Source organism: Orycteropus afer, unplaced genomic scaffold (genome assembly GCF_000298275.1).
Source record: "Orycteropus afer afer isolate SDZICR_OR568_19922 unplaced genomic scaffold, OryAfe1.0 scaffold00051, whole genome shotgun sequence".
In the NCBI taxonomy this organism is placed as follows: domain Eukaryota; kingdom Metazoa; phylum Chordata; class Mammalia; order Tubulidentata; family Orycteropodidae; genus Orycteropus; species Orycteropus afer.
In genome coordinates this window covers 3811596-3827555 of record NW_006921638.1, presented here as the reverse complement: position 1 = coordinate 3827555, position 15960 = coordinate 3811596, and the positions used below count along the sequence as shown (strand labels likewise).

General features: G+C 37.6%; 1 protein-coding gene across 1 annotated transcript in view; it reads right to left on the bottom strand.

The window, feature by feature from the left end:
• NPAS3 (neuronal PAS domain protein 3) overlaps window positions 1-15960 on the bottom strand; it is a 1311878-nt gene that overhangs the window by 353277 nt on the left and 942641 nt on the right. Inside the window, exon 5 of the mRNA XM_007938532.1 lies at window positions 6863-6952. Coding sequence (XP_007936723.1) covers window positions 6863-6952 — 90 coding nt within the window. The remainder of the gene's footprint in view (window positions 1-6862; window positions 6953-15960) is intronic.

Genomic DNA, 15960 nt, shown 5'->3' with positions numbered 1-15960 from the left:
GTAAACATAAAAAAATTGTCAATTATTCCTCTCTGGCAGAAAATACTTTCTAAACGCCAGTGGTCCCAAGGAAACCTTTCGGATTACATCAAATCTCTGGAGCAGAGGCTGCCACTGGGATTGAAAGCCAAATAGCATAGACTGATGTGGTATCTAGGTCTAGGTCATTGTTAACATAATTTTCAAGTTCCAAGAGGACTACCTAGAATCATTGGGTAGTGAGCGAGATAATATTCTAAGAAACGAGTATGTATGAATTAAGAGAGCTGAGAATCGTTCCTGTGTAAAGTTTATATGGAAAGTTAAAAAAAAAAAATAAAACCTCAACTACGAGGAACAAAATGGTTATGCTTTTCCACCTTGCTACAGATGAGAACATACTCTAGAAGAATGTTAAGGAATTTTTCTACTCTCTCTGAGAAAAAAAGATGCCTGCCAATATAGGTTATCTCCTAAGAACTATGCAAACTAAAAGGTAATAGGGGCTTCAACAAAGATCCAGAGTGCAGGGCTATGTTCTTCTGCCTGGCTCATTCATAATTATGGATGAAATAAAGAGGAGTGTTTGCTTATTTGGGAGGGCGGGGTGGGGGAAAAGGAGAAGAGCAAGCAGTTCAATATCTGGATCGAACAGAGGAACTTTTTCCCTGAAGGATCCTGCCGGGAGGAACCTTGACATGCACAAAGTCAGAGCATAGACAAAGTTGCCCTGGTGAGAACGATAAGGTCACCCGTGGGATTGCTGAGATTATCTCTGTCAAGCACTCGGACAGCATGCAGTCAAATGATGCATCATGCAGTCATTTTCGGGGGGGAAAAATCAATTTCTTCACCAGGTCGCTATTTGCTTTTCAAAGTGCCCTTGTAGGCCTTCACCACCAAGCATTTATCAATTTAAATGTTGTAAATTGATAATGTGCCACTGTGCCTTGTACTGTTTCTGAATTATTTTGATACTTATATTTTCTCAATAGTCTCTAAACCCTTAGAGCCTCCACATTCAAAAGGGCATTTTTCTTTGTTACACCAAGAAGTGATGAACTTTTTATGATTAGTACAGGAGGAAAATGCAGACTTCCTGTAAAAACAAACAAGCAAACAAAAAAACCACAAGCTGCAGAAAATTATACTCTCTTATTTTTTATTTAAATTAAGGTTTTGTTTATTTGAAAGACTTTTAAAAGAGAGGCCACAAAGCAACTGATATTTGGAAGGCTACATGCATTCACGTATTGAAGGAACTCAAGTCAGCTTAGCCTTGAATAAATTTAAAACACTAACAGCACAAATGCCAACACTTGGCTCCATTATTCTATTCCCTCTGCTGTGTTGAAATAATACCTTTCCCCCCTTATATTCCAGTTCTCTAGGATGTGATGATGCCAAACAAGAGTAATGACTTGTAAGGAAAGCTAATGTCTTCTTTTTTTCACCCCACTAAAGAAATATATATCTTTTACAAGCACGGAAGTGAGGGTATTAACCACATACTAACCTTAACTTGATTTGCATTGAAAAACGTAGAATGGAAGAGTTGAAGCTTGCACTTTGGAAAAGCAAACGAAAGACATGGCAGTTGCAAAGCATCTTTAACCTCCAGTGATTTATCGGCCCTCAGCCAAGTTATCAGGGGAATCTAATTCTTCTTTATTATTCAAATAAACCACATTTGGCACCATGGTTCCCTTTCAGAATAGCTTCACAAATAGACTGAGCTCTGTCATTTATTTGACCTTGTACTTGTGTGCTGTAGCTGTAATTTTATTTGCCATTCCATATAACAAATGCAGAGAAATCTAAAATATGGAGATGAACGACAGGGGTTCATGGTAAATATATCTGCATAGTTTAAAAAAAAAGAGCAAATTTAAAACAACCATTTACCCCTTTCACCTTCACCTCTATTAGTTCTTATTATTATCTGCAGCTACCCTGCCCCTTTCAGCAAGCTGCCTTGAAACAAGCCAATTTGTAACCTTGTCTGCAGCTACCTTCTGGCTGGCTTACAATAGCAAGGAAATATCTTATATGAGGGTGGGGACTTGGTGAGAAGAAGGGAAGTGACTCATTATATGCATGCTGGGCACTGGAGGCAGTGGGGGGTGATTAGAACACATCTGAAGAGAGGGCTTAGCTGGCATGTATGCTATTTCCTAATGATATCACAACTATAAAAATCTGTTAATTTCCCAGTTTGCATCAGATCTCATTTTTATTTTAAATGGGGTTCTATGTTAAGTTGAAAACATTTTGTTACCATATGTGCACATCAGGATCACTGCCTCTCACCTCACTTTCAAGGATAGAAGTTTTCAGGACATACAAGTCCATTTTTATCCTCTGGTTAACTGAGGGACCCATGTCTGCTGCCTCTGGCAACTAGAGTGCTGGCTCTTATCAGGATGTGAATGAAAGTGTAGGGTTTGAGTGTAGATCAGGAAAAGGTTTAAGTTAAAACCGCACAAACCATTAAACTGTTGTTGTTGTGTACTAAACTAGTTAATGCTATTGTGAAGACTGGATGCCAGAACATCACTCTTGAGATGGTCTTTGGCTGAGAGGCTAAAGGGCTGCTGTCTGCTTATGAGATGCATGTTCAAATGCATGCTCATGTTTTTATCCAAGTTATTACAGCTTTACTGTGAAATTGGGCTCCAATGGAAGCAAATAGTTATGTCATAACCCACGTTAGTCTCAGTATAAATATGAGAGCTATTTTTAGATTTGGGCTCCAGCAAAAACTTTACTTTCCTTAAGAAACTGCTATGCTTCACTATTTTTGATGGTTGACTATATTTCCCTTTTTGCTTTCATTGCCAGGAAGCTCATAGCTAAACCTGAAGCTAATCAGATCATTTATACCCCTTATTATACACTTTATTTATATTTTCTCTGCTGGTGTAGTGGGAAAGGCATTTGGCTGCTAACCAGGTCAGTGATTCAAACCCACCACTGAGTTTGAAGGAAGATGGGGCAATCTACTTCCATGAAGATTTCCCACCTCAGAAACCCAATGGTGGTTGTTATGAGTCTGAATAGACTAGATGGCAGTGAGATTTTGAAGAAATTACTTACTTTTGTTTCTCTTTTTTCTCTGATTCCCTAGTTCTATTTTGCCATTATATTTGTTGTATATATTTATGCAAGTTATTTCAAATCCTTTGTGGAATGAGGAAGCAACCAAATAAATAATTCTCTAAGCTTCAAGTCTAATATCAACTAGAAATGCTTCTTATTTACCATGTAAATTCCCTTGTGAATTCTATGGTGATTAAACCCTTTATACATTGGAAGAGATTTAATAAAAGCTGGCTACAAATCATTGCAACATTTTTAGTGTTTAGGAACCTGACCTGTTTCCTTCCTTCTTTTTAATTTCTGCCTATTCCATGATGCTAAACAGTTGTCCTTAGCAGCTCTGAATGCCTTCACCAGGTGTAAGAAGTCATTTGCTCTCTATGCAAAGCAAATTCAGCTTGGATATTTTGAGATTTCTCCTTAAGGTAAGGCCTCATGTGGAGTACCTGGGAATCAGCTTCATTCCTTATGCAAGTCAACAGTGAATATCTCTAAAACCTGAAACCACTTCCTGAATTTTTTGTTAAATATAAATCTCTGGTCAAGTCAAAAGGGTTCTTTATTGCCATCATCATAACAATATGAGAAAACTTGACAGAGTAACAGTATGCACACACCCTGGATACCAGGTGCGGGTACACTCAACGGAGCATAAGAGAAAATCAAGTCTGGCTGTCTCTACCACATGCTGCACAGCAATACTCAGTAGTGTTTCCCTACTTCATTTTCTCATGAGCCAAAAAGGAATCCTAATTTTTCCCTGAGCATAAGCCATTTTAAAGCCACCATATTTATTTACATGTTGAAAGAAAATAAAACTGAGGAAGAAATATCTTGAGAGTTAGAAATGTAGACATAGCTTGCTATGATTAACTGATGACTAAGACATGCTCACAACGTTCCTTAACAATTTCACCGAGTAAGTCTTTAATGGCACCATTTTCACAACGTTTTTTTTAAGAAACTTTAAAAAAAAGGAAGGGAGGGACTGTAATTTTAAAGGTTCCTATCACTGTCTTTAATTCAACATAAAATCACATAGCCAATACTGTAGAAACTGAGTAGAAACAGTGCTATTTAAAATTAAGTGTTTGTTTTTTATTATTTTTATTGTGTGTGTGTATTTGTAAAAGAGAAAATACTTAAATAAATAACTATGAGTATATTTTATATTTCATGTCACCCAGGAGCACGCCCACCTAAAGTGAAAGGGGCATTGAAGAAACTGGGGAAGGGTTCATCTCAGAAATCTCAATTACCCTATTAGGACTTTGAACTTTAACTGGGTTGGACACCCTTTCCCAAAATTTTAGCTTCCAATTCTCCCCTCATGCTTTTGGCATTTAAAAATATACAGTAAAATAAAACAAAAACATACTATGATTTTATCATATTATTTGCATGTTAACCCCAAACTACTCTTAAACTTTGGTTTTGAATTCTACATACATAAATTTTTATATGCAAAACACCACTTTCTTCTGATTTACACTTAACCATTTCCATTGTATAATGCTACCAAATAGAGTCTTCTGTTTCACATCTCACAGCTTCTACCTGCATATTTGACCAGTTCTGCCAACACTAAAAGCAGAAGGCAACAGAACATTCTGGCCAGAGTCTACTCCCACATGAGCCGATATATTGACTATTGGTATGCACTTAAAAACCTATCACACATAAAAGCAGGGACTGACTGCACTGAAGCTGTCAAATACAGCACCATGTCTACACAGCTGCTTTATTCTGCAGAAACTTCAATTATTTGTCTTAGATTTTAGGAAATGGTTGACTCAATGCTATACTAGAGAAGCAATGAAATAAACTGCTTGTAAGGAGAAACCAGCACAGGGTTAAAGCCAAATTTTTCTTGAACAGATGATATTTCAGATGGCCACACTATTCCAGATGCATCAATTTCCTTGAAAATCCAATCCATATATGTGCATATGCTGTGCTGGCAGGAGGACTGACTGAAATGGCCAAAACCCAAGAGCTAATATTCTTTTGGCCAGAATAATGCAATTATTATTTTCCTAGCTATCAGTCTAAGCATACAGAGCCATCTGTTATGCAAAGCAAACATACACATCTCAATTACAGAAAATGCAGTTGCCTTGACAGAATTTGGATTACACCACTAACTAGGGCTGTAAAATGTGTTTTGAGCTAGTACATAATGGGTGCTTTTCAGGAGTTCCCTAATTAGCATTTACCTGCTTAAACTAATTATTCATCCTTCTTCTTTACTGGCTTATTAAACTTTGTTGGATACTACGCATAAAACAGATGAATATGGGCATTTCAGAACAACAAACAGTGGTGTTTCCAGTTCTATACAGTATTAACAATATGGTGGCATACCAGCTTCAAAATTGGAGATTCTTCTTAGTAGGTCCCAAACAGATTAAGATGAGGCTTAAAGTCTATTAAAGGCTATTATAAAACCAGAGATTTCAATGAGATACAAGAATACTAATATTGAGTTAACAATAGTTCAGTTTCTATCATTTGGCTTGCTAAAATGCACATTAAATAGAATTACTCTGCACACTGCAGCCAATAGCTTGCGTGTTCTTCAAGGAAGAGTTAATAGACCCTTGTTTGGATTCTCAATAGTAGATAATCAAATTTGACAGCATTGCTCCTTTTCCCCCAACCCTCCCCTCAAATGTCAAATACCTCTCTTTATTATTTGCCAATGTCTTTCTCGATTTAGCTATTACCCAGCAAATTCACTAGCAGCCAAAAGGTTCCAGCCATGCTGGATGTCGCCTAAAAGCTGTGCCAACATTCAGAAGCTGTGAGCCTATGGTGAACCTCGCTTAACAGAATAGAGACAAATCTTGTCTCTTTTTAGCTGCAAGGAGCAACTGAATGAGAGGTAGATTATCCAACTTGGCAGATCATCACACACACACAATCCCTCCCTCTGAGATTGGGTTTCCCTCGTGCCAAACCACCAGATGCAAGGGTCAAACTCAGCCCATCACCTGTATGGGCACAAATACGCAGATGTGCAGCATTTTTATGGAGAAAACATCTGGATGATTAGCCGAATTACAAACTTTTCTTCTGGATATTTTAGCATTCTGTAGATGCAATCCACATCTCAGAATCGTATGGAACTAAATTTTTTGTATTCAAAAGGAATGTCAAGCACTAACATCCAGGATTTTGTCCCTTGCTCTAGCCATCTCCATCTTCTTTTTTTTAACCTCTGACAAACACGTGTAAGTAATTAAACTGCAAATAATGAAAGGCTACCTTATTTTATGAAATTGTCTTTCTGCATTAGGAAGCATTTGCAAAGGCAGCAAAATATACCTTTGCTGGAACCCTCCCTGCAACACATTTTAATGGTCTCTTTCAGCATTTCTTGACTCCAAATGACTCCCTGTCATGGTGTCAGCTCCCAGGATAATGCAGGGTACTCCATAAACATGCAGTAATAGGGCACAAGGGAAGCACTATTAGTGTGTCCCTTTCCTACTGGGCACAGAGGTTTCAAAGTTCAAAACAACCGAGGGAAGAAACTTCATTTGCGCTCAATAAATTAATAATGATCCTTGGGGGGCAGGGAGGGGGACTAAAGTTTTTGAGCACAAGTTTATTCCTAACATTCACTAGTGACACACAGCTTTCTACATAGAAGAGCCCGGTAAAGCCATTAAATAATAGATTTGATAATTCATACGAAACTGAATATCATTCAACGAAGAAAAAGCATGAGCCTGAAGCAGCTTTCACAACTGCCACAGAGAATTTAAATTGTTTTACTCACTTGTGAGAGGCCTAGGTAGATGGAAACTGTTTCAGAAATGTACAAAAATTTTCCTTCTTGATTTAGTGCAAATACAAATCCATCCAGGGACTGCAGGAAAAAAAAAAAAAGAGACATAAATAAGTTAATAAGTATATACGATGAAGAATTAATTAATAAGATAGTTAATACAAAGCAATACACATTGAATTTAGGACTTTTTTCTTCATGTTTAAGAAAAGTTCTAAGATCTTTTAATATGGTATTATATATGAAGAAACTAAAGGTCTGAATTAAAACTAGGAGCTTTCCTTTATTTCAGGGACTTCTTAATTCTTTGTCATTGTGATATATCAAGATATGTTATATTCATGCATAAAATAGAATCATGCTGATTTTATGAGACCACTTTTTTCTTTTTTTTGATTTAGTGTTTACTAAGATAAAATAAACAAGATTCTCCATTAAATAACTGAATAGACGTTATAATGAGGTAAAAGAAAAGGGGTTCCTATATGAAAACAAGTCAAATCACCACTTGAACTATAATAGTCATCGATAATTTGCTAATTAGTAAAGGATTATACCCTCCTTGCTTCCAGGGCCTATTGTATTACAACAAACAGAAAAAGTCAATACATTATGGGTGAAAGTTTATAGTCTGAAACCTTATAAACTGTAATCCTTCTTTGCAAAAGTCTATATTAAAGTTTTTTTGTGATTGATGTAGTTTCTATTACAACTCCTGCAATGGAAACAAAAGATGAAAGGGGGAGGATGCTACCCATCATCTGTATCATCCGTAACTCCTCAAACCTCAGTCCACTTTCCAAATGAAGGGTTGCTTTTTCAGTTTCAGGAATGGCATAAATCTTCATGGACTTCAATTGCAATATACCACTCAAATTGAGAATAAATTTGTTCCAAATTCTTATAATCCAGCATTTTATACCCTCCATTATCCTTTCATCTTCTGTTTTGCTTTGTTTATCTTTTTTAACAAGGTAGGTGGCAAAAGTACTGCTTCCACAGGAAAAGAAATTTGTAAAATTATTAGTGTTAACAAAGTTACTAGTGCTAACTAGTGTTAGGTTATAAATCTGGAAATACAGGAAATACACACTGGGAAAAAGGTATGTGAAAACACTAGATTAAAGACATTTTTAAAATATGTAAAGGGGGAAGAACCATGTAAAATTCTGTAGGAAACACTCACTGCTTCAAATCTCAACAATAATGTCAGTCTCCTAAAATATAAAGTTTTGGGGAAATATTTTTGTATGAAATATTTGCAGGCAGGTGTATATGTAAATATGTATGTGTATGTGCCTATGACCATATATGTATTTAAATGTGTATATGAGATTTGGATTTCCACATTTCCTGATCTGTTTTCACTGTAGATAAAACTGTGGGTGATATCCAGACCCCTCTTCCAAATTGAGTGGATCCTACAAACAATTCAAAAGTCACATCATATTGTTCCACAAAAAGCAAAACAAGTGTTTAGTAAAGATAGTGCAGTAACATTGGTTTACATTTATTAAATGATATGTGCTAAGCAGTTTATAGGGAGCTCTGGTAGCACAGTGGCTAAGACATTTGCCTGCTAACCAGACGGCTGGCGGTTCAAACCCACCAAACTCCTCGGAAGGAAGGTTGGGCAATCCTACTTCCGTAGTGATACTGCCTCGGAAACCCAAGGAGGGGTCGCTATGAGTCAGGGCCATAACAACAAACAACAACAAAGCAGTTTACAGGTGTACGTTACTTAACTTCAGTTTGGACCACACTGGACACTGCAGTAGGGGGGCTGTTCCTGTTCCTCCTGGGAGAGGAACGGCAGGTGGGTCAGGGCTGGCTCCGTTCCTTACCCTTTTGCTCCACTTCTGCTGCCACTGCTACTGTTGCCACTGCCAGTTTCTCCAGCCTCTGCCAGCAGTTCCAGTGGTGGCAGTGGCAGCAGCAACTGCAACAAGAATGACCAGAAGTAGGCTCCCACAGAGTTTTAATGTGGTGTTTGCACAACGTCCAAATCAGGTAACATCCTATTTCACAGAATGTATCGTGGAAGCTAAGCAATGCATATCTGTACATGAATTGTCACAAGTATCCTATGAGGTAATTATATTACATGCATTTTATATATGATGAAATTGAGGATCAGAGAGGTTACACAAGGTGCCTGTTCTCTGTCTAGTAAGTGAGTAAGGTTGTGAATACCGACAGTCAGATTCAATACATTATAACTGCCTTCCATTAAAAACAAAGACTACCTAATTGATATGCATGAATTAATGAAAGATAAACGTTCATATCATTTCTAAAGTTAAAATATGTATACTGAGGAAGCAGTCTATGGCTTCTTAAACTTCATCATTTGTTTTTGAATTATTTATTCAAATGACAGAATTCTATCATTAGGAGTAGGAGAATAACAAGATAATTCTTAAGTCACTTCTATAAGAGGTCACCTGGTTACCTCTGCTCCATAATACCTGCTCTGGACCTATTTATGGGACAGAGAATAGAACACTGCCTAAAAGTACTGAGGGTTTTTCTTTTCTTCTTTTCTTTTTTTTTTTTTAAACCTTTGACACAACTGCCAACCCCTCTGGAGCTCTGTCAGATACAACCTTTCAAGCCTAGAATATGGTACAGTGGAACCTCACTCTGAACCAATGCAAAGGGAGAGAGAAAAATTTTCTTTCCAAAGTTTGGGAAGGATATCATTTCAACATGTCTTCACCTCAAACAAGCTGTCTCTTTAGTGTAACTAATATGTACCAGGGACCTCCTCCCTCTTTTGACCTTCCCTATGGAGAAAAGAGTCTTACTAGGTTTTCCATCCAACCTAATAACCACTGGCTGGCACATAATTACAGAGAATGTGTGAGCCATGTTCCCAAAGCTTTGACAACACGGAAAGAAATCACAGGCATGTTCTATGGAGGGCAGTGGCAACTGGAGGGTAGCTTAGAGATCAGAAATAAGAATGGTTGAAACTTGTGTGAAGATAATCAATCCCCTACAGTTCGAAACCTCATTTTACAGGTGAGGAAACTGAGGCACAGAGAGGCGAAGCAGCTTATTCATTCAATGTCCAACTAAACTGAATTTCTCAAGGGTGGGACATAATCTTACCCATCTTTGTCTAGTTGGCATAAACTAAGTGGTCAATCAAGACTTACTAAATCCAGTTCATTTCCAAGTTCAATGCTCTTTCCTTTATATCACACAAGCAAGAATGACTAAGAGGAAGGGGTATTGTTTTCTTCAGGAACTTCGTTTGTGGAACTATTAGATTATTTGCAGATTCAAATGCCAGTTGATTTCTAATATAGTCTGGGATATCTCCTGATTTTTGGAAGATCAGAGTTAGCCTGGATTCTTTTATAAACCAAACCAAACACATTGCCATTGAATAGATTCCGATTTGTAGCAACCCCCATTGGGTTTCTAAGGTGGTAAATCTTTCAGAAGTAGATCGTCCCATCTTCCTTCTACAGAGCAGTTGGTGGGTTTGAACCACCAACCTTCTGGTTAGTAGTTAAATGCCTTCGGCACTGCACCACCAGGGCTCCTTGCAGTCCCCAAAGTGTGCAGTGCTATTCCTGAACAGATGTGCCATTTGCCATCTACACACATCCTTTACTTTCTCACTAAAGGGGAGTATCCTTTTTAACATTAGATCCTATCATTTGTGTTTACTAAAATATGACAGAAAGTTTGGGAATCATACAGGGTACAGGAGTATCTGGAGGCTAAACATCTGATGCTATTAAGCAGTGGCGATCTAAGAAATGGCCAGTTTTGTTCGGCAGAAACACAGGTTTCAACAAATGTTCCAATTTCCTGGTGAGATTAAAATGAGGCTGTGTCTACATGACACCAAGACATCTAGTCAATGCAATTAAACATATCAGCCAATTTGGGGGGGGGGAGGGGGAGAAGGAAGCTAGTCAGGTCAGTTTCTTTTCATCATAGAAGTAGAAAACAAAAAAGAAAACTGCTTAATTAACCCTATTTTTCACTTTCATGTTTATCATTTCAATAGATTATATCTATATATCCACAATTCAGGTTTGATTACCCTTACAACAAAGAAAGGGATATAGTGGATTGGCAAGGTCACTTAGCCATTATCTTCTGCTTCAGAGTCACTCCTGTCTACTGTTCGCTATGTTTGTTGCTTAGAAAAGTTTTAAGAGTAGCACCAATGTTGGTCTGAGTGTCTTGATTTAAAAAGGTAAGAGGAGGGAAATCTTCAGTCAATCTCGGGAAACCAAAAGTGATTAATCTGAAAGTTCTGTGGAATATTTTTTAAAGTTTGCATTGAGAAAGCTATTATATACTGTGCTGTTTCAATCACTGCAGGCTACTTTTTAATTTTTTTTTTTTTTTAACTGCCCACTGTTTTCAACAGGGGCTAATTAAGATTCTCAGGTCAAAGGGTTAATTACATCTTCTTACCCACTATGTAGAATTTTCTGATTATTAACTAAGGTTGGATTAAGATGAAAAAGAACCTACACAAATGTTAATGCTAGTCCCTCCTCGAGAAGATTTATTATAAAGCCATGCTGAAATCTATCTGCTTTCCTCAAAGCAGATGGAGAACAAAATCTTAGAAGAAACGTAAAACAGACATTTTAAAGGCATGCAAGTATCTGATTTATCAAGACAGTTTTCTTATTACTGAAAACAGTTCTAAGCCATCCAGACAGGGCTGATCAGAGATTTCCTTTGTCACATCCAGTAAGTCTATGAGGTACACATGCAAGGCGTGAGGCTCGGATAAAGAAGTCAGGAGCTACAGCATCTCTGAATAATAATGCCTGTAATTATAATTTATATCCCCTGACATCAGTGTAACATATAAAGTGTAAAGCACAGTTTCTTAACCCCAAAAGCTGAGTGCCTCTAACAGTATTTGTCAAATGATGAGGTTATTTCCTTGCAGGGTATGAAACTAACTATAGCATTGTGATTGAAGGTATACTAATGTTTAATGCATTGTGCTAAATGGATTTATATTTGTCAAAGGAGTTTTGTCTCTGCCTTTTTTTTTTTCCCATGCATATTCTACTACAGCCAAATTTCTCAGAGTGAAATCTTATTATGGTGCCCTTATAGGGACAATTTTCATGTAGACAACTGCTCTGAAATCAGTATTTCTTTCTTCCACATTCCAATGCAGAAGGGGAAAAAATTACCCAAAGTCTTTTCCTCTGACCTAACTCCAGTTAGAGTGAAGAATTACCAGTAGGCTAGGTTATTTTAATGACAGATTATTTTAAACTAAGCCTTCACCATCTGTTCCACCCCCTAATTATGAATGCAAAAAGAACATATTTCACAATTACATCAGTAAAAAAGTAAGATATACGTGATTTAAATGCATGCATGTGTTCCTTGTCCAATGCACCATGCATCTACGATGTACTTCTAATTCAGGCTCAGACCGGGGAGTACACATTCATCTGTGATAGAGTACAGTCTCTGACACACTCGAGTTTCTTCCAAAGCCAGAGTTTTTCACTGTTGTGACACAGTGCTATTGCAATAAGAGCAGAATACGTATTTGAGCGCAGTCCTTGTTGAGCATTAGAAATGAGCATCCGATAACTGTTAAAAAAGGCTTTGCTGTTAATAAGGAGAGGCTCTACGAGAAAGTTACTCCCTGTACATGAGCAATGGGTTAGCAGTGGGATTAAGAGAGTCTATTCTTGAACCTTTCCTCTATCCTCCCAAAGAGTTTTTGAGTGAATAAGGTAAATACAAGAGAGGGAGGACAGGGTTTTAACACCTATCTTTCAGGCAACAGACAAAAGAGTTGGAAAGAAAAAATGTTCCTTAAAATTTTTGGCTTTTCAATATAGTAACACTATGACAGAGTCCATTAAAAAGCCTTGTTTGCCCTCAGTACAGTCAGGAGGTGATGCTATACTGGTCACTTATGCACATGTGGACGCCCAGCAACTTTAGAGAGAATCTGGGACTGTGCCCAAAAGCACCCACATGTATCTGTTTATAAGGAAGAAAAATTCCCCAAATTTTGTCTTTGCAGTCTGAGTTTTAACAATCAGGTATTGTGTAGAAACAAAAGTTTTATTTTTGGAAATAGGAATTGAAGTTAAGTATATTTTCTCTAAGTGGGTGAAAGCATACATCAAAGGTTTGGCCTTTAATTTAACTCTTAGGAATCTCTCAGAGCTTTCTGTCTCCTGCATTTCTTCCTTTGCCACTCCAATGAGTCCATAAGACAAAGAATAGCACGGGTTTATATTATCAAGTACAAAAGGCCAAATGCTCCCCAATCACACCAAATTGAATCAGTTAGGTTGAATTTGACCATTTCCTCACTAATAATGAAGAATTCCAGATCAACAAACTGTGATCACCTCAAAACACCCTTCCAAGATTTCCCTAAACACATTAAGTCAAACATCTTAGATGAGAGAACAGTTCGGGGAGGTGCAGTTGGCCTCCTCAGTTCTTTGAGGAGAAGTGCCAGAATAAAAGAGGAGATGTTGAGCTAGTGAAATGTTAAAACATGAAAAGAACAAAGTCACCTGCTTTCTGAGCAAGAAGATCGGGTTGTTCTGCTCATTAAAATTCCATTTTGTAGGAACTGTGTATCAAAGTGCTGACCTTTTTCTCTGGGATGCTAGTTCAAGCCTTACATTCAGCCTTGAGGGATGTAGATTTCTTGATATGAACACCCAGCCAAATGGACAACAGGCTCTACTATAAAGACAGCGTGCAGTGTTTGGTGGAATCACGAGCATCTCTGACCCACCAGGGGTGACACGCAGTCACCATGTTATCTGTGGCTTGCCCTTGGAGGTCCTCACTTGGGACATAAGTAACAATGTGCTGCTCAGAAGTGCCCTTGCCTCAGAGACAGGATGCCTACTACTTACTCTTTTTTTTTTTTTTTTCTTCCTCACTACTTATTCTAAAGCACAACAATTTGCTGGAATGTTAAAAGTCTCACTTTTGCACATATGGGATATTAATTTACTGAAACACAGGCTCTTCAGAATCCAGAGACCAATTCCTTTTTGTGCATCTTTCCCTTTGAATTCAGAATTCTCTTTCAAGTTAGAGGAGGAATTCCCAACTTGGCAGGAAAATATAAACCGTACATCGTACTGGTACAGAAAGCTCCAAAAATGTCACTGCTTTTGCTTTAGCTAGACATGGTGTTCTGTCACACAGTGTTCCAGGTGTCTTTCGAGTTGTCTGCATTAAACAGAATAACACAAAGAAAAGAATAGATACTAATTGTTTATTTGCCATCTTGTGGATTAAAGACTACTTGAAACTACAGAAGGGGCTTCATTATGCTTTACAGGATGTTTTAAACAATGCACAGGTCCCTCAATATTCACCATAAATGAAGGAAGAGGGAAGAAAATGAAATTCAGTATTTGCTTGGCAAATTACATAGATCCTATGTAAGACAGGTGTCCTACTTTATAGGTCAGGAAACATATGCACAGAGAAATGAAGTATGTGCCTAATGTCACACTCCCAACATGTGGTATAGCTAAGAAAGAAGAATACTCTGTCTTTCTTGCTGCTGCTGGGACTGCCCGCTGAACACTTTAGTTGTTTCAAACACTGGCAGAGCTGCTCCAAATCTTCACTTCCTCCAGTCTTCCTTTCCACATAAATAATCCTCGTGCTCCTACTGCTTAGTAAAATGCATTCTGAAAACACCTGTTGAACGCATACTACGTACCAGGCTTGTTACAGCCCAAGGTTCAGAAAGGTGAATGAGACAAGGTCCCACCTCAAAAAAAAAAAAAAGGAAAAAAAAAAAAAAAAACACCCCAAACTCACTGTCGTTGAGTCAATTGGATTCATACCGACCCCTTCTTGGGTTTTCGAGGCAGTATCTCTACAGAAGTAGATTGCCCAATCTTCCTTCCAAGGTATGGCTGGTGAGTTTAAACCACCAGGCTTCTGGTTAGCTTTTTTTTTTTTTTTTTTAAGGAAAATTCCTGTGGGATCTAAGTCAAGAAAACAACTAAAGTAGAAAATTATAAAAAGAAAATGCCCCAGGGTAAAAGGAGTTTCTAACGTAGGATACCTTGAACACACAGTGGAGCCTCTGTCTGACATCTTCACAATGTCCATTAAAGAACCTAATATACTGTCATTGGGATGGAACAGTTATAAATTTCTAGAGTTTGTAAATGTGCAGTCAAAATACCAGTAGACCTCAAAGAAATTCCCATGCCTTACAGGAATGTGCTGGTGTCCCAAAGTAGAGAGGGAGCACCAGAGTAAATGATTACTAGGAGAAAATTGTACCCTCAACAGGCAACCTCTGACACAAGACGTGAGCACCACATGCCAGCAGGCCATCGGGCTGGCCAGCACACTGACCCTATATCCTGTCCCACAGTTTTTCATTCAGAATTGGGGTTTCCCCACTCTGATACTATATATACCACTTTATATGTAAGTCATTATGAAGATAGACTGACTTTATAGAAATGTATTTTACAGTTATGTTTACTCTAAAGTACTTCCTCAATGATGTAAGGGAACCTGTATTGCTATTTCTGTTATTGATTACGATACAACATAACTGTTTGCTGGGCAGTGAGTTACTTAAAAAACAAAAAACCAGGCTCTTTAAAAGAAAATACTAAGTGCTTTGTACACGTATTCCTTTAGGTAAGGAGTTTGTGTCAGTGGTAGTAACAATGATTAAATAACCCTGTAATGAATTTAGCATATTAAAAGACCATTTAGAGACCTCAGATATTAATCTGGTACATTCATATGAGTTTCAATTCGAGGAACATTTTATTTGTATCTCTAGGGAAAAGACATAAAAAAACATTTGTAGTGAGAGAAGCTTGATTGTTACAAATGTAGCTTAGAAATTCTAGTTGAGGATAATGCCTGGGCCATGAAAACCTTCCATTTTAATTTCAGGAAATCATTGTGACTAGGTTCTCTGTTCTTTGGTTTATTTGTCATTCATATAATTAATAATTGTACTAGACTCACATATAACTATAAATATGATGGACCAACAAGAGAAAGTAACATTTGGCTCCTGAAATTGACAATTGTTTTTGAATTTTTTTTTTTTT